The following is a 17,847-nucleotide window of genomic DNA, read 5'->3' on the forward strand; positions in this document are numbered from 1 at the left end:
TTGGTCACAAGGTGATTGCTGATGCTGTGATGGTGGCTGAGATGATGGGGTCCCCATCTGACACTACTGGTGTTTAGTGAGCAGGGGCAGAAATGCCCAATGTCCTCCAATTAACGGGGCACTCAGTGCTAATAGTCCACACCCCCAACGGAGGGTCACTGAACGAGAGCGTGCAACCCTAGGGAAGGCCAGGGAGCTTTTGAGAGCAGGTGATGGAGACAGGAAGAGCAGCCAGAGAGGTGGGCACAGGAGCCTGTTTTAGAGGAAGTTATGTTAAAGCAAAGGGAAAAGAGAATTTCACCAAGAAGCAGGTGGTCAGGAATTGTCACAAAGGTGAAGGGGTATGGTGGGGCCGGGGGTGATTTGAAGATGAGGCTGTGTAGGTATAGAAGTATTTGGAGTTGGAGGTGCTGTTTATGGGGTTACAAGAGAAGTTATAAAAGTTATAAAAGCCCTAGCCGGTTTGGCTCAGTGGATAGAGCGTCGGCCTGCGGACTGAAGGGTCCCAGGTTCAATTCCAGTCAAGGGCACATACCCAGGTTGTGGGCTCAGTCCCCAGTAGGGGGTGTGCAGGAGGCAGCCGATCAATGATTCTCTCTCATCACTGATGTTTCTACCTCTCTCCCTCTACCTTCCTCTCTCAAATACATAAAAATATATATATTTTAAAAAGTTATAAAAAAGGGACTTTTAGGCCTACACAGTGTCAGGAGGAGGACCCTCTCTTACCACCTGATAATAGCTCTCACTGCTCCTGCTAAGTCAATTGGGTTGAAGTTCTGGATTGGGCCTGCTGCACTTCCACCTCCAGAGAGGGAGGGAGGTCCCTGGGAGGGAGGTCACCATCCCTGGAGCAGGTACCAGGTTGGCACTCACTCAGAGAAGCCTGTATCCCTTGGCCCCCTGTCTCCTTTTTTAAAAAAAAATATATTTTTATTGATTTCACAGAGAGAGAGAGAGAGATAGAAATATCAATGATGAGAGAGAATCATTGATTGTCTGCCTCCTGCACACCCCACACTGGGCATGGAGCCCACAACCCGGGCATGTGCCCTGTCCTGGATTCAAACCACAACCTCCTGGTTCATAGGTCAACACTCAACCACGGAGCGACACTGCTTGGGCCTCCCTGTCTCCTTTTAAGTCTTCATGTCTCTGGCATTGGTCTGGCTGCTAAGGTGCAACTTGCTGCATTTAGTTCCTCACACTTTCCTTAGGAACCTAGGAGATTCCTGGGCAGTAGAAGGAGGAAAAAGATGGGGGTGGGGTGGGATGGGGGGTGCAGCTAGTCTGATGAGTTGTTGACTTTGAAGGTTGATCTAGACTAGGCTGGGTCTGACCATGCTCAGATTCTGTCTCTTTGAAGTCAGCCAGAGACAACGCTACCACTGGGTTGAGCAGGAAAGCCCAAATACTAGAGCAGTGGTTCTCAACCTTCCTAATGCCACAACCCTTTAATACAGTTCCTCATGTTGTGGTGACCCCCAACCATAAAATTATTTTCGTTGCTACTTCATAACTGTAATTTTGCTACTGTTATGAACCGTAATGTAAATATCTGATATGCAGGATGTATTTTCATTGTTACAAATTGAACATAATTAAAGCATAGTGATTAATTCCAAAAACAATATGTAATTATATATGTGTTTTCCGATGGTCTTAGGCGACCCCTGTGAAAGGGTTGTTCGACCCCCAAAGGGGTCGCGACCCACAGGTTGAGAACCACTGTACTAGAGGAAGACAGCCTGCTCGTGCCACTCCTGGGACTGCCACACCCGCTGTGCAATACTGAGAGGTTTCCCTTCCAGCTGATGAAGAGCTGCTGTCTTGTGCCTGTGCCCGTAGGGCTTCCTCTCTAGCCTCTCTAGCCTGGCCCAGCCTCTAAGAGCCACCCTCCATTTCCCCACCATCTGGCACCAAAAGTCAAGGGTGCTTGACTTTCTTGTGTGTCATGGACCCCTTTGTTATTGTCTACTGGACATATGGCAACATGGTTTTTATGTACATAAAATATATTGTAATCCTATATTTTATGTATTGAACACTATATATAGACACCTCTATCTATATCTTTTCTGAAATACCTGTGATGTAATATGAAAACATCTGTGGTTTCTCTTCTTAATGGCAAAGTCACAGCTTCTGCTAAAGCTACTGTGCTTTGTTGCTGACATTCATAATCAAGGGAAATGCTAAATTTGAGGTAGAGATGAGTAAAAACGAAGGTGTAATTTCTTTCATTGGACCCATGAATTCCAACCAGTTTAAAACCAGGTGTAGAGCACCTGAACAAAAGGGATCATTTCCCCCCAAGGGTCTTCCAGACTCTGCATCCATTCAGACTGTTGCTCACCCTAAAATGGTGGTTGAACGCTTGGTGTAAGGTGGCCAGCAGAGGGCAGCATATGAGCGGGAGTGTGGGGCTCAGCTCAGCGAGGCACTGTTGCCCAGTTTTAAAAGTCTAAGGGCCAAGCCTGGTTACAAACAACAAAAAAAGAAACTCCAAGTCCCATCAACTTGCTACCTGTCTTAGCTGCGTGGGGGCCAGTTCACTCGTAGGTGTGATGAATGGGCCCATGGGACAGAGGTCTGACTGAGCAGCTCCGGAGCTGTGCTCTGCTCACTAACTAGGCTGGAGGTGTACAGTACGTTTGTCTGAGGTCCCAGGGTTCGGAGTCTGAGGCAAGGAAGCAGGTCCCAGTAAAGTTCTCTCATGAAACACTTGCCTTGTTCTTGGGGGCTTGGGCATTCAGACCCAGGCCTAGGGTTGGTCAGAACTGGGGAGTACCATCACCTGGGGGCTCGACATTGACCCTTCTCCCCCTCCTATACAGCCAGGGCTGGGTGGGTCTTCCTTTTGGGTGTATGGACTGGCCATGCTTCCCCCACTTCACACCCTACCCTATCCCTCTAGGCCTGGACCCAGCCTTAGAGCCTCTTGTGGGAAGGTACCGGTGTGTCTCCGTTTGAGATCTGCAGAGCTGTCCTCTGGGGCAGGCAGGCGATGTTGGCCGGCCCCCAGGCCTGGCCCCTGGAAGAGCTTTCTAAGCAGAGGCCTCACCTGTGGTTGTTGCAAGACTGAGGCTCATGCGAGTGCTTTTGGCTCCTACACCTTCCCATCCTTGTCCGGGCAGAGTGGGGGGGCTGCCTCTCTGGCTGCCCTTTGGTGACAGCAGCCTGTCTGCAGGTGGCAGCTGGGAGGTGAGCCTGAAGTGGGACGGAGTAGGCCTCCGACCCTCCAGGGACCATCCTCCAGGGCCAGCAGTGCATAGCACCGGCTATGCTCTGATCATGTCACCTGTGGAACCCAGAGCCCAGCCAGGGAAAGATGGGGCGCAGGAAGGCACAGCCTGGACAGAGAAGTGACCCTTCTTGTGCGAGGAAATGAGAGTGGGTGGATCTCAGAGGGGGCACAAGGGGAGGGCATCCTCTCCCTCCAGGCAGGGCAGCTGCTTCTTTGCATCCCTTTGAAAGTTCACCTGGGAAGACGCTCCGCCCACATTCCCCCTCATCCTCTCAGCTGGTCAGAAGGCTGGTCAGAAAGTCCTCCCAGATGTTTCCCAGTCCTGAATGAGGGCGGGGTTGGGGTGGGGGTGGGGGTGGGGGTGGGGGAGTCACAGGCCCAGGGCACCTACAGTCAGTGCGGCCTGACCGTTCTCCCCAGGGAGAGAGGTCCAGAAAGGAAGGCTCGGAGCTGAGACCACATGGCACTTGCTTTATTGTTCCAGGGCAAGGGACAATGGCAGGCCATCGAGGGATCTGCCTGAGCCTCCCCTGAGGCCAAACTCTGTGGGTTCTTGTCGTCCCCAGGCCCAGGGTAGGCTGAGGCTCCCACGTGGTGGGGGTCGGGCTCCCAGGTAGGGCCTGGTGGGCAACAGGGCCACACCCCCAGCTCCAAGGGCATCCCAGGTCTGTCAAGCAGTCAGCGAGAGGGGACATGGGTGCTCCCCGTCAGCCTGTGCCAGGCTTCCCTTCCCTGAATGCCCAGGCTGCCTCAGGCGGTTGGAAGTAATTAGTAAGCTGGGGCCTAAACTACATGAGCTTATAGAGAAGGAGTGAGGCCGCAGTGACTTGGAGGGGCCCTGCCTACACCCCGGGCTGGGAGAAGAGGACACTTTCAAGTTTCCAAGGGGCAGGGGCTTTTCCAAACACTTTGTGTCGGAATTGGGCTCAGTTTGGGCCTGGGGTGGACATGGTCCCTCCTGTGTGTCACCCTGGGGCTAGACAGAGCATGTGCTGAGGATGGGCAGAGTCGGTGCTGCTAAACAGCAGCCCCCTGGGGAGTCCCCGGGCAACTTGGGGTGAGGCTCTGTGTCTCCTCCTCCCTCACAGGCTGCTGGAATGAAGATGGGAGAATAAATACCTCGACTTCGGGGAAGATCATGCCTGGAGGGGGCCAGGCCCAAAGAGAATGTGGGCGTCAAGATAGTGGTCAGGGTGGTCTTGGGCCTGCATGGAGGTCACCAAAGCTCTCAGCTGCCCCCGAAAGCAAGTCAGGCTCTGTGATATAGTTCCGGTTCCTCAGGATAGAAGGCGTGGGGGTGGGTGTATGTCTGAAGGACAGTGTGTACACACGGGCACAGGTGCAGGGAGGCTTGAGTGTGGATGAGTGAGAGCAGGTGAATTTTTTTGCCCAGACACTTGTTCTCAGGGGCTCTGAGTGAGGAGCTGGCACCGGGCAGCAGAAATGTGTGAGGGGTAGCATCCTGGGTGGTGTCTCCACCCCCGGCTGTCAGCTAACAAACAAGTTGGCTTCGTGGCAGAGGGGACGGGGAGAGTTTTCCTTCTTTGACCTTTAAGGTGAGCCCGATGTGGGCGGCCAGCGGGGACCTCCAGGCCAGGCCAAGGCTGGAGCTGCTGCTGGGCATGGCTCATGCTAGGGCCATGGGCTTGGAGCTGGGGCTGAGGTACACAGAGGGGCCAGCGGGGGCCGAGGGGGGCGGGGGCTCCAGCTCCATGAAGGCTGAGTAGAGGGTGGTGAGGTGCAGGTCACCCAGGGCTGCCGAGCTCCCGCTGCCTGGTGATGCCAAGTCACCCGCCCCACTGCCTGTCTCTCCTAGGCAGGGCCCTGGAGGGAAGCAGTGGGGAGGGGGCGGCATTGCAGATGATGTCGGGGATGAGGTCACCAGTACCAAGGGGTCGAGGGCCAAGCTGTCATCCTTCAGCTGTTCCCACAGGTTTCCTAGTGGGGGGATAGAACAGGCATCACTGGGAGGCACCCAAGGGGCCCGTCTGCCCCCACCCTGTCTCTCCCATGCTAAACAGAGCACAGTTTGGGTAACATTTGCTGGGGAACAGACTCTGGCACTAGCTGTGTGACTCCAGGCAGTTGCCGAACCTCTCTGACTCCTCCTCCCACATATGGTCTGAAAGCCATAGCCCGGATGACCGTGTGGCTCTCTTTTGGGAGGTGGAGAGGGTTGAGGATTTGAGAACTGCCTATTGGAAGGGTACTGTGCAGGTACTGTGCGCTCCAGGGTTAGCCTGGGGAGGGAGCCCCAGGAACTCTTCACCCTGGCTGCTGCCCAGGCTCCAAGGAAGGAGGATCTGCAGCCCAGACCACGGATCTTCCAACAATGCACCGCTCGACCCGATGAGACGATGAGACGATGAGACGGCTGGACTCACCTCCCTGGGCCTCCTCTACGGCAGGGCCCAAGGGACAGGAGCAGAGCCAGGAAGCGCACCTTACTCCGAGGAGAACTAGTGCTGCGGCCTCACAGCCTTCTTTATGTCATGTGACCCGCATCCTGGCAGGCCAGGCCCTGGCGACTGCCCCGGGTATCTGGTGGCAGGAGGCTGGACTAAATACTGAACTTAGTTGTCCGGGTTCCAATCCCAACTCTCCCTCTTTCTAGCTACGTGACCTTGAGCAAGTTACTTAACCTCTGTGCTTCTGTGAAATGTGTTTAATAATCCCTCCTATCCTGCAGGCCCATATAAGGAAGCAACTAGCGTGCTGCCTGAGAGTAGGGGTCAAGTACATGTTCATGACTAGAGCTTCCTCTGAGGCCGTTGAGCCTGCTTCCCACTTCTGGATGGGGGTGGGGTGAGGATCTAGCTTCCTAAAGCCTGTACCGTCTCCCCACCAGACTGGGAGCTCTCGGAGAGCTGGCTGCCTCCACCTGCTTGTGGATATTCCCATCCCAGCGGAGGCAGGGGGTCGGAGGCCTGGTTTAGCACAAGCCACCAAACCTCCTCTGTCCAGTACCAGGGCCTGGGGTGCCCTGGAGTTCAGAGGGACACATCTGGGGCTGGTCACATGCAGAGACGGAGCAGACAAGATGGAGTGGAATGGATAGAACCTCCCCCCTGACTCCTACCCTCAAAGCTCTCCTGGACCTGCCTGGTTCTGAGGCTTTACATTCTTCTAGGGGGGAAGATCTCTTTCCTTTTACTGCATTAAAAGATGAACTCAGCCTGGGTGGTGCGGCTCAGTGGTTGAGCATCGACCTATGAACCAGGAGGCCACGGTTCAATTCCTGGTCAGGGCACATGCCCGGGTTGCAGGCTCCATCCCCAGTAGGTGTGCAGGAGGCAGCCAATCAATGATTTTCTCTCATCATTGTTTCTATCTCCCTTCCTCTCTGAAATAAAAAAATATATACTCAAAAAAAATTTTTAAAAGATGAGATGCAACTGGTTCTGGGAGCGTTAGGACTATCAGTCGCTCACAGCCAAGTATGGAATGAAACACCAGGCCCCTCCAGCCTACCCAGAGCTGAAAGGAGTTTGACGGTGGGGTTAGTGGGAGCACATTCAGAGGCCCCAGGAGGGGGACAAGGGCCTTCCTCTTGGCCCCCTGACACCCCCTGTCTGCTTTGCCCCAGCCTCTCTGCTTCAGTGCCTGGACACCTGGCAGCTAGCAGGCTGCAGCCTGGAGGCTTGGAGGGGATGGGCCACCCTGCCAGGTGGACCTCTTCCAGCTTCGTCCCACCTCCCCTTTCCCACCCGCAGCTCACCCTGGAAGTCAAAGTCGGTGAGCGAGGGATTGATGGCATCCAGGTCCGTGCCGAGATCTCCGTCTGGCAGCAGGGTGTCATGCATGGTCCTGGCTGGGGAAGGCTCAGCCAGCAGCTTGGTGCTGTGGCTGGGTGGGGTGTGGGCCGGCAGAGGCGAGTCCTGGGGGGTGCCTGGCTGGGCCCGCAGCTCAAGGTGACCATCTGGCTGCGGGAACAATGGCTGTGGAGGTCCAGGAGGGCCCAGGCCCGGTGAGAGGTGTGAGTATGTCTGCCCATAGCAGGAGGCCGCGTGGCCCCCAAGTAGGTCCTGCAGGGGGTTTTTGCCAGGAATGGGGCCTGGAGCTGGGTGGATTGAGTGCAGCGGCTGGGAGAGCCCAACTGGAGGTGCCAGGGGCTGGATGGGGCCTGCGCCTGCCATTCCAGGGGGTGGGCAGCCCAGGAGTGGGGTGCCCAGCTTCTCCCTCTTGTCTCCAATGAGGCTGTCCAGCTCTTCTGAAAAAGCCCAAGAGAGAGGGATACCATGAGACCGCCCTTTCCCCACAAACCCCCCACCAGCCCTGGAACTGCACGCAGGCCCTCTCCTTACTCACCAGGTCTCCTTTTTCAGTTTCCCTCTCCCTGTTTGCTCGTGGGAACCCTGGCCTTCCCTCACAGCCTGCCTGCCTCACCTGGCTTGGCCATGCTCTTGCGCACGGCTATGGGGTCTTTCCTCTTCCACTTCTGCAGCTCCTCCTGCATCTTGTCGATCTTGGCTGGATTGAGGGCCCACAGACAGCCCTTGCGAGAGGAGCTTCCCGATTTGTTCTCCACCTTCTCGAAGCATTTGTTGAGAGAGAGGTTATGGCGGACAGAATTCTTCCATCCGTCGGGCGCCGTCTGCTGGGGCAGAGCAAGACCAGAAATGAGGCCGGGATCAGGCAGCCAGAGCTGGCTCCGGGTCTGGGCTCCAGAAAACTCCACTGTGCACAGAACTGCCGCCCACTCTGGGGCAGCCCAGGCTCCGTTCCCTTCAGTGGTGGGGGAAGGGCTGCAGGAACCTTGACTACAAGTCATTCTCACCTAAAATCTGCCTTTCTCTTACCCGATCCTGGCCGACCGTGAGGATGGCCCAGGTGACTCATAAAGGGAGGGCCGGTGGGTGCTGCAGAGGCCCAGGCCTCTCCCGCACCTGGAATCGGACCACTCCCCATGGGGCTTGGAGCCTGTGCTTGGAGCCCTTTGTGGAAAGGGAACTCACTGCTCTGAGGCCTCTGGTGCCAACTTAGGAGCGAGAATGAGGGGGAAGCTCTGGAATGTTCTCCTGGGTCGGCCCCATCCCCGCTGGGGCAAATGTGGGAGAGAAGAAAGCTGGGTGAGGTTGGTGTTTGGGTGTGTGCACTGTTGCACATCTGAGTTTTGCTCTGTGTGTGTATGAGCGCGCACATGTCCCTAAATGTGCCTCCCTGGTGTGAGCTTGTCTCCTGGATATGAGTCTGTAAATTCCCGAGTGTGAGGATGTGTCCCTGAAGATGAGCGTGTGTGAGAAAGTCTCTGCTGTGTGTGGGTATCTGATTGCATGTGTACGTGGGTGTGAGTGTTCACATGCGTGTGCCCGAGGGGGCGTGCCCTGGTGGGGAGGCCAGGCCTCGGGGTGGTGGTGCTCGTGCCAACAGAATAAACACCCATTAGGAAGCCTGGTCATGTCACCAGTGCAGTAATTGTGCCCAGGGAGTGTTGTAAAAACCATTAGGCTGACTCAGTTGGGTGAGAGGCAGTGGCGGGGGTGCCGGTAGGCACCCGCAGTCCTCCTACCTCCAGCTCAGTTCCAGGTTCTGTGCGGGTCCTGGGCCCAGCAGGGGTGACTGTGGATAGAGTTTCTGCTCTGGCCAGTGGGGCCCCTCCCCCTTTCAGGGCCCAGTTTCTGCTTAATGAGGGGCAGCCACTCCCTCCTCCCCGGCTCACTTGCCCCAGGGAGCAGCCAGGCTGAATCACGCCCAGCAGAACTGGGCTCTGATGCCAGCATCACGGCAAGTTGCTGGCAGGAGCTACAGAGTTTTTCTTAAGGGCAGCTGGCCTGGGCAGGGTGCTGGTTGAGATGACCCCCCCAAGGCTCCTGGGGTCACAAGGAAGAATTCTTGAGCCACCAGATCAGTCATCTGGGGATTCACCTTCAACTCCCATGACAGTCCCTACTAAGAGTCAAGGCTGTGTCGTCTGATGGGCAGAGTTATGGGCACTGGACCCTTTTATAGCCCCATAAATCTGTGAATTCAGATGCCAGGGCAGCTCCCACCCCAGCCACTTCCTGTTTGGAAGAAGGATGGTCAGCACTAGCAATTATGTCCAGTGGCTGGACATGTCCCCAATCCCACAACCCTGACTCATGGGGCGACAGGACGCCCACCTCGGCTACCTCGGGCATGAGTGCTGCCCACTCCAGGGTCCCCTCCGTCCTTGCCTTCAAATAGGGAGTGAGAGATAGAAGGGCCAGGGGATCTTGGATTAACTCCGTAGGTGGGTCTGAGGGGAAGTGTCAGAATGGGAAAGAATCTATGTGCCAACTGGTTCAACCTGACCATTTTACAGATTGGGAAACTGAGGGTTAGAGAAGAAAGGGCCTCGCCTTAGATCACACAAGGAGGCAGTGACAGAGCCCAGACTCCAACTCTGTCCCCTAGTTAAAGGCCCTGCCCAGGTCACCCCATAGGGTGGCTTCGCCATCTGGGCCCGCCCCATCCTCAAAGATGCTTTCTCTCTGAAGTCAAATGTAAACGAGGGAGTGAGGGAGTGATGCAACTGCTAAGAACAACAACTAGAACCAAAAAAAAAAAAAAAAAAGCTGTTAGACCTCTTCACTCTTCAGCTCTATAAAACAGGGATTACACGGCTCCCAGGAAAAATAATTAAGCCAGGAAGATGAGATGCAGGGAGGGGCTGGGGACCAGGTGGGGAGTTAGCAGGGAGGAAAGACTGAGAGGAGGAGGGCAGGGCCCTCACTTCCTCTCTCTGGCCTGGCCCCTTAAAGTCCTAGAGCAGCGGTTCTCAACCTGTGGGTCGCGACCCCTTTGGCAGTCGAACGACCCTTTCACAGGGGTCGCCTAAGACCATCCTGCATATCAGATATTTACATTACGATTCCTAACAGTAGCAACATTACAGTTATGAAGTAGCAACGAAAATCATTGTATGGTTGGGTCACAACATGAGGAACTGTATTTAAAGGGCCAGAAGGTTGAGAACCACTGTCCTAGAGGAACCTCCAAAGGCTTTAGAGTTAAGGAGACTTTGGTTCCCTGACCTGCTGGGGCAAAGGGGAAGCCCTGGATATTGGCTTTCATGCTCCTCCAATCCCAGAGACAACTCTCTTTCCCCCTCTTCTTCCTTCCAGAACTTCTAGTAGATGGCCATACTTTTCCATTCCTGGCCAGACCACTCTGGCCATCATGCCCACTACTCATCTGATGGCAGCTCAGCAAGTACAAACTTGTTTGAATATCAGCCTCAAATTATCCCCAGGCAGGACAATCGGGAAGACGTGGCCTGGGCATCACCCACTGGCAGGTGGAGCTGAGTTCTGGATTACTGGGGCCTCAGCTCCCGCCTGCTGCCTGGGTAGCAGACAAGATTGTATCCACCAGGGTGCGGAACTCCTTACAAGTTCTGATCTCCCCTGCACCCACCTCAGGAGAAACGGGGTCCATGCTCGGGGTGTCTGGGGGGCAAGCAGAGAAGGGAAATGGGTGCTGCGTGAAGCCAAACAGCTTGAACCAGCAACTAGTCCCACCTGCTGAGTGACCTTGAACAGGTGGGTCACCCTCTCTGATGTGTTTGCCCCTGTGGAGAGAAGGGCCTCTGTCCTGCCTCTAGGGAGGGAGTCTGGTAGAGGCCCCAGAAGCCCGTTCTGTGGGTGACGGGAACGAGATCCTGTCCATGGGAAGGTGAGGCGAGCCAGCCAGTTCCCTGGGACACTCAAAGACCATGAAGCCCACACCCCGCTTTTTGGCAGAACTGCAGCTGAGCCTACCGCCCACAGAGTAGATCCTAATCTCTCCCTGGAAGGCAATGGGGTTCTGCGGTCCCAGCACCCATGTCACCTTGGCTGGCCAGCTCCTACCCAAATTCCTCCAGCCCTACGGCATCCTGGGGGCAGGGGTGGGGACAGCCTCTCCTTTCTTCCCCAGCTCTCTCCCCACTTGGGGAATTAGATGCTCCTTGAGGCCTAACAGGACTGACATGTCCACCTTCTGCCAGCATGAGGTCTGACTCCAGCCTGCTGTGTCACCTTGTGTGCAAGGCTTGAGCTCCCTGTTCTCCACTCTGTCCTGCAGAAGTGGAGACCAGGGGAAGCATGTGGGGGGCAAACCCTCTTCTGGATTTCATTCTCACTCGTCTCCCACCTCCCAGCAGAGTCCTCTGGTTCCAGAGAGGCCTGGATTGCTCAGCACCGAGGCATGGGGGCTTGGGAGTGGGTCTTGGGCTCACCTTGAAGTATGGGAAGTGCTCCGTCATAAAATTGTAGATCTCGCTGACAGGAAGGCTCCCAGTTTTACTGTTCTTAAGGGCCATGAAGATGAGGATGCTGAAGGCAAAGAAAACCCTGGAGTTTTAACCTCGGACCAGGCCCGGAGTCGCCCCCAAACCCTCTGCCCCAGCTGGAGTAGTTGAGGAGAGAGAACCTGCTGCAGAATTCATGGGTGAGAGGCTCTATGAGGTTGAAAGGAGGAGGGATGAAAACGTGTTTACTGAAGCCAGAAATTACAGATATGAGGGTCCTGTGGAATCTGAGAGACCTGGGCTGCAGTCCGGGCTCAGCCACTCACCAGCTGTGTGACCTTTGGTGAGTGCCTTAACCTCTCTGAACCTCAGTTTCCTCAGCTTTGAAGTGAAGAATGTAATAGCTACCTCAGAGTTGTGAGGATTAAGGGGGTGATGCCTAGCACATAGAAGCACTCATTAAATGGGAGCTGTCATTACCAGTCAACCCTCAGCCAACTGCAGAAATGCTGCATAGATAGCAAGGGAGGGAATTAAGGTTTTTTGAGCCTCTACAATGTGCCAGGCATATTTTTGCACTTAATCCTTCTAAAGGCCCAAATATTGCTGCTTTTTATTTTTAAAACAAATAAACAAAGGCTCAGAGAGATTAGGTAACTTGCCTGAGGTTTCACAGCTAGTACATTCCAGAGCCTGAACTTGAACCCAGTTCTGCTGGACTGCAAGGATTGCATGTGCTCCTCTCTGCATATCATCCTACCTCCCCGCAAACTCCTCTGTGTTCTTGGCTGCTGTTTAAATTCCTTTTCCTTCCCCTGAGCTCACACTGGCTAATGACCTGACCTCATGTGGTGCCTAGAACTGTGCAGGACAACAGATCTGCTGTTGAGCCACAGACATGGCTTCCCAGGGTTAGACAAGAGGTCAAAAGTGATCTAGTCTATTCCCTTGTCCCCATGAAAAAAAATTCCTTCTCCAACATACTCTGGAAGCCCATCCAACTATGAACCACCCCCCCCCCGCCCCAACACACACACCGTTACCCTTATACCATGAGGATTCCATGCCTCAGTTTCCCCAAGGGTCCTCTCACCCCTCTTTGTTCCATCCAGGAGTGCTGGGAGACATACCTGTAGGAGTAGATGGGTTTGGGGAAGAGTGGCTGGTGCCCATCAGTGCTGGCCTGGGGTGCAATCCGCTGGTACGGATAGTGTGGGGAGCCCAGGTAGGGTACAGGGTAGCTGCCGCCACCTGGTGAGTACTGCAGAGGTCAAAGGAGGCAGAGTGGTTGCCATGGTAACCATCCTTCCCAAGAGGAGGCTCCCCTTCCCTCAGTCATGTACATCCAGAGAGAGCGAGCTGAGACTAGATTCTTCTCTCCCTGGTCCTAGGCTCCACCACTCATGGTCATGGGCTGCAGTGGCAGAGTTACCTGAGGGGCTTGGCCAAGGGTGTGGACATCTGAGCGCCTGTGAGGAGATCCACTTTCTAGAATTCAGGATCTCAGAGGCCTCAAAGCTCCCTTGGTCCAGCACTTTTCTCTGAGGCCTTCTGGGTACTCTGGTTGCCATGGTGATGGGATAGCAGCCTGGCTGCGCTAGAAGTGCCATGGGTAGTCCTGGCTTCCGCACCCTCCTGGGCAGGCGCTCCAGGCCTCCCTTGCATCTCCTAGGGCAGCGGGGCCGGAAGTGGGATGTCCAGCAAGGGCGTTTGCTGGGCACTGCCACCTTTTATGAGTTTCAGTGGCTCTTTGAAAGGGCCGGTCATGGTGGTGGGCAGGTGGGGGTAGGAGGTGGTTTTACAGCAAAGGGAGTGGCTGTGGTGCCAGGGCTGGTGTTTTATGGGGGCGAGGGGGAAGGGAGACTCTGACTCCCCCACCTGCTCCAAGCTGAGGTGCTTTTTCCAGGTCACCCGAGCGGCACGTAGTGCCTGAGTCACCCCCTCTGCAGTCTCCATAAAGTCCTGGGTGCGGCCATCTTGGAGGTTGGGGTGCGGAACGCAGAGGGCATCAAAGCAGGGCGGGCACGGTGAGGCCATTTAAGGTGTGGTAGCCCCTTAGCCAGGGGTCCTCAAACTTTTTAAACAGGGGGCCAGTTCACTGTCCCTCAGACCGTTGGACGGCCGGACTATAGTTTAAAAAAAAACCATGAACAAATTCCTATGCACACTGCACATGTCTTATTTTGAAGTAAAAAAACAAAACAGGAACAAATACAATATTTGTATTTGCATGTGGCCCGAGGGCCGTAGTTTGAGGACCCCTGCCCTTAGCCCTGCTGTGTTGTTCCCTGACAGGCCAGGCTGCCTCAGGAACACCCTCTCCCCCGGGTCAGACCAGCGGCTTCATGGGATGACCCCCAGCCATTCCAGCTGGGCCCCTCATGGGATGACCCCTCATGTGTCCCCTCTGCTTCCTTCCATCTCTTTCTTTTTTCCCACAAACCAAGCAGCCTGGCTACTTCCCCCCGCCACGTGCCTGCCTCCCTGGCTGCGCCAAGACCAGGGCCAATGCCAAAGGCTGGGAGTAGAACCTGCTCCACAGGCAGGGCCTGTCTCAGTGCCAGGCTGCAGGTGGATGGAGCTGGGCGCTGGGCAGCCACTTGCTCCGTCTTGCCCGGCGACTCCTGGGAGCTGCTTACCTGCTCTGGGGCTCTTTTCTTTCTTTCTCTTTCTAAAAACCTCCATCCCATGCCCGTGCGGGGCAATTACTTGGCATCCTGTACATCTAGGAGGAGCTGAAGCTGAGCAGTGAGGTGGGGAAGGGGAAAACGGCTGACGGTCATGGGGACTGGGAGCCTCCAGGTGGGACGGTCCCCTAACCCGATGCCTAGTCCCACCCTGTCTGAGCTGAAAGGAAGTTTGAGGCCAAGGCCACATAGGAAGATGGTGGCCGACCCGGGCGGCAGTCCATTGTTCCCTGCCCTGCTCAGCCTTGTGTGTCACCCCACACACTCCTTTTCTCTCGGCCTCGTCTTTGTCTGGTTCTCCTCCTCCCTCCTTTTGTGGTTCACATCCGGTCCCTGCCCCAATCTCAGCCCCAATTCTCTTTTCTGAGACCTCTCGGGTTCTACCTGGGTCTCAGAAAAGCCCTGCCCAATCCCACAGAAGGGCAATTGCTTCCTTCCCCATGAACCCTGCCCCCACCCCCATTGGCCCAGCCTGAGGATTAAGGCCCTACTGCCCACCCAGATGTATACACACCCCCACACCACACACCCACAGAGGATCCTGAGGTTCTGGGGAAGCAAGTCCACTTGCCCCGGACCCACCTGGTGGAAGGGAGGCTGGGAGGGGCAGTACATGTGCTGCAAGGGGGGTTGGAAACAGTACATGCCAGGACCAGTCTCCAGAGCTGGGGGCTTGACCTTGACTTCCGACCCCTGTTGGAAGAAAAAGCAGATGACTGGGCTAGGCCTGATTTTTCTTCCTTCCTCTTGTCTGTGTCTTAAACCTTCCACAAAAACAACCCCTTCTGTGCCTCCCCCAGAACTTATTCCCGGAGAACAGAGAACAGAGAAGGACGGGGATTTTTCTGAGGGTGCTCAGCAAATTAGCGGTGGAGCTGGGGCTGGAAGCAGCAGTGCTCCGTACCTCCAACCTCACTGCAGGTGAAAGGCTGAGACGGGGCTGTCCAGAGGAGTGGGGGAGACTTGTCAATGGTTTCACTGAGGCTGGGGTAGGGCAGAGATCTCCCTGGAAGGGCACAAGGGTGCAGGGCCTGACCCCTCTCACCAAGCCGAGCCCAGGGCCTGCTTGCTGGTTCAGAGCCCCCAGCCTTTTAGAACAGGTCTGCAGAGGACATCACGGAAAAGGCCCCAGCTCCGCAATTCCCACTGCAGAGCCATGGTGAGGGGAGCACAGGAAGTGACCAGAGAGGTCTGTCCATCTGAGACCCTCAGGCCTTGCCACTTTCTCTTTTGCAAAGCCCAAGGGAGCTCCAGCAGGCTCCCTGGAGGGGGCTAGTGAGTCCTCTGCTCTGTCCTCCCCAACCATCCCCCACTCAGAGCCTTTGCGCCCTGCTCTAGGGAGTCTGCCCCATTGCTGGTCTGCATGAGCCTGTGGCACTCTCTCAAACTGGCCCAGGGAGCCTGTAGCTCCTGCCGGTAGTGGTGGCCAGACTCCGGCTTCCCATGAATTGTGAGCCCCTCAAAGAGTCCTCAGGGCCTAGCACAGAGCTAGGCCCAGGAAGATCAACAAGGTTGGAAGGTCAACAAGGCCTGGAGGAGGTGGGCCGCTGTTCCTGGGGTTATGAGGGAACCGGGAACCAGCATGTGGGCCCAGAGGGTCAAACCAGCTGAGAGCTCTTTCTGGGTGTGCCCTGGGGTTGCTGATGCATAGATAGCCACAATCATAGAATCTCAGGCCTGGAAGGGCCAAGAGCATTGTGTCCAACCCCCTCATTTGGCAGATGATGGGGCTAAGCCCATGAAGGGGAATTGATGTGCCCGGGTCACCTAGAGAGTCGGCCAGCGAGCTGTGGGGCTCTGGGCCTGAGCTTTTCTCCACTGTGCAGGGGCTAAGGGCGTGGGCTCAAGTCTCAGCCTCACTTCTTACAGGCCAAGGGACAAGTCACTTGGCCTCTACGGGGCCTCAGTTTACCCATCTGCAAAATGGAGATAGCGGGAGCTCTTTAGAGGGTTGTTGTGAGGATTAAATGGGGCGCTTGAAAGAAATCGCCTGGCAGAGTGACCAAGGGCAGGCGCTGAGTGGGCATTGGGCGTGAGTATGATGGTGCCTCACTGTGAGCTGCTGTCATGTTCCACAGGCCTGAGGAGAAGCCATCAAAAGGCCCAGAACCAAACAAGGTCCTGTCTTGGCCACACCTAGTAGGTGCCCAACCCTTTTCTCTATCTTCCAAGCCTGGGAAACAGGTCTTTGTTGGGGGTGGCTGGGGGGAGGAATGGGAGCCTATTCGAAAGCAAGAGGTGAGGAGGGCTGGTGGGCATCTAGAGCAGGCACAGCCCAGGCTGAGCCCGCCCAGTGCGCACCACCTCAGGGAACTCCAAAGCTGGGGAGAAGGGAGCAAAGCTCCTCTTAGCTTTCTCTTCCCAAGGCAACAAGTCTCTGAGGCAGATACTATTAAGCACACTTTTTGAATGAGGCTCAGAGAGCTTACTCGATTTGCCTAAGGTCACACCGCTTGAGGATATGGCCGTGAAGGGCATGTTGACCTTCCAAAGTGCTTTCAAGATATTTCTACAAACATACCCAGGTCCCTCTCTGGGCAAAGAATGGGGCCAGGAAGTATCCTTTGAGAAGACTTAAGTCCTCTCTCAACCCTGCAAGCTGATGCCGGAGAGGGGAATATTGTATTCGGTGGCTCCTCCCTTAACCCTTTCTCTTGGTCTCTGGAATGTGTTTTTCTTCTCACATTTGCATATGGGCGTATCTACGTCTGGCTGGGGATTCTTGACACTTAAACAAACAGAGAGAAGTCACACACTGGGATCCTGACTCAGGAGCCACTGGGAAGCTGCCAGCTCGCTTCCTTAGCCTGACCTGCCTACCCCACCTTGTCTCCTCCACGCCGGGCCAGGCCAGCGTGCCCTTCCTAGTTGACCTGGAGGCCCCGAGTCTCTGAGCTTGCTGCTTCCTTGGTACACACAGAACCTGAGTGGAAAGGTCTGGGAAGGGAAGGGGGGGAGTTTGATCTCTGAGGACTCACCTGGGCTGCTGGGAGCGGGTACAGAGGATAAGTGGGCTGCCCACTGCCCACTGGTACTTACCAGGACCTGGGGGCTGTGCTCATGGCTGGAGTAGGGGAGCCCATTGCACCAGGCCTCTGCTGAGAAGCCAGGCAGGAAGGCCTCAGCCTCCCCCACATCCACAGGGATCTCTTCAAAGGCCTCCAGCACCCCCGGGGTCTTAAAGGCGTGTCCATCGAGGGCCAGGGCAGTCTGGGCCTCGGGGAAGATGTCCTCCTGGAAATGCCGCTTGTACGGGTGGAAAGGCACGTGGCCGCCCTTGAGGAAGCGCCCGGGACTGCTGGCCGGGCCCTCTTCAAAGCTGAAGCCGGGGTACTTGTCTGAGGGTGAGAGCCGGAAAGGGCTGGGGCCAGGACCCGCCGCGCAGTGGACTTGCTCAGGGCCTGGTGAAGCGATGCTGGGGCTGTGTGGGGGCAGTGAGGGTTCCCTCTCCGGAGGGCCATCGGGCACAAATGACGAGCAGCTGAAGCCGGCGTGCTTCTGCGTGGACAGAGGGGAGAGGCCTGTGAGTGGAGGCTGGACCAGGATCCTACTCTGTGTTTGGGTAAAGGGGGTCTGGGGCTGAGCTCTTGGAGCCCCCATATGATGGAGGAGACCTAGCCTGCCTTTGGAAGCCCCAGTACGATGAGGGTACACTGCTCTTAAACCCGGGGTGCCCCAGTAGATGGATGCATGTTCCCGCTCTGGAAAAACCCCAGCCTGAA

The 17,847-nt window shown here is 55.9% G+C and overlaps 1 protein-coding gene across 1 annotated transcript in view; it reads right to left on the reverse strand.

The window, feature by feature from the left end:
* Positions 1-3,709: 3,709 nt before the first annotated feature.
* Positions 3,710-17,847, reverse strand: part of FOXN1 (forkhead box N1) — a 28,105-nt gene continuing 13,967 nt past the window's right edge. The window contains exons 3-9 of the mRNA XM_070393397.1: positions 17,165-17,623; positions 14,708-14,818; positions 12,569-12,699; positions 11,427-11,523; positions 7,634-7,841; positions 6,966-7,457; positions 3,710-5,185 (exon numbers count right to left, since the gene is read on the reverse strand). Coding sequence (XP_070249498.1) covers positions 4,875-5,185; positions 6,966-7,457; positions 7,634-7,841; positions 11,427-11,523; positions 12,569-12,699; positions 14,708-14,818; positions 17,165-17,623 — 1,809 coding nt within the window. The 3' untranslated portion in view covers positions 3,710-4,874. The remainder of the gene's footprint in view (positions 5,186-6,965; positions 7,458-7,633; positions 7,842-11,426; positions 11,524-12,568; positions 12,700-14,707; positions 14,819-17,164; positions 17,624-17,847) is intronic.

The sequence above is a fragment of the Myotis yumanensis genome, unplaced genomic scaffold (genome assembly GCF_028538775.1).
Source record: "Myotis yumanensis isolate MYYU_CA2020_CCGP unplaced genomic scaffold, mMyoYum1.0.hap1 SCAF_16, whole genome shotgun sequence".
NCBI lineage: Eukaryota > Metazoa > Chordata > Mammalia > Chiroptera > Vespertilionidae > Myotis > Myotis yumanensis.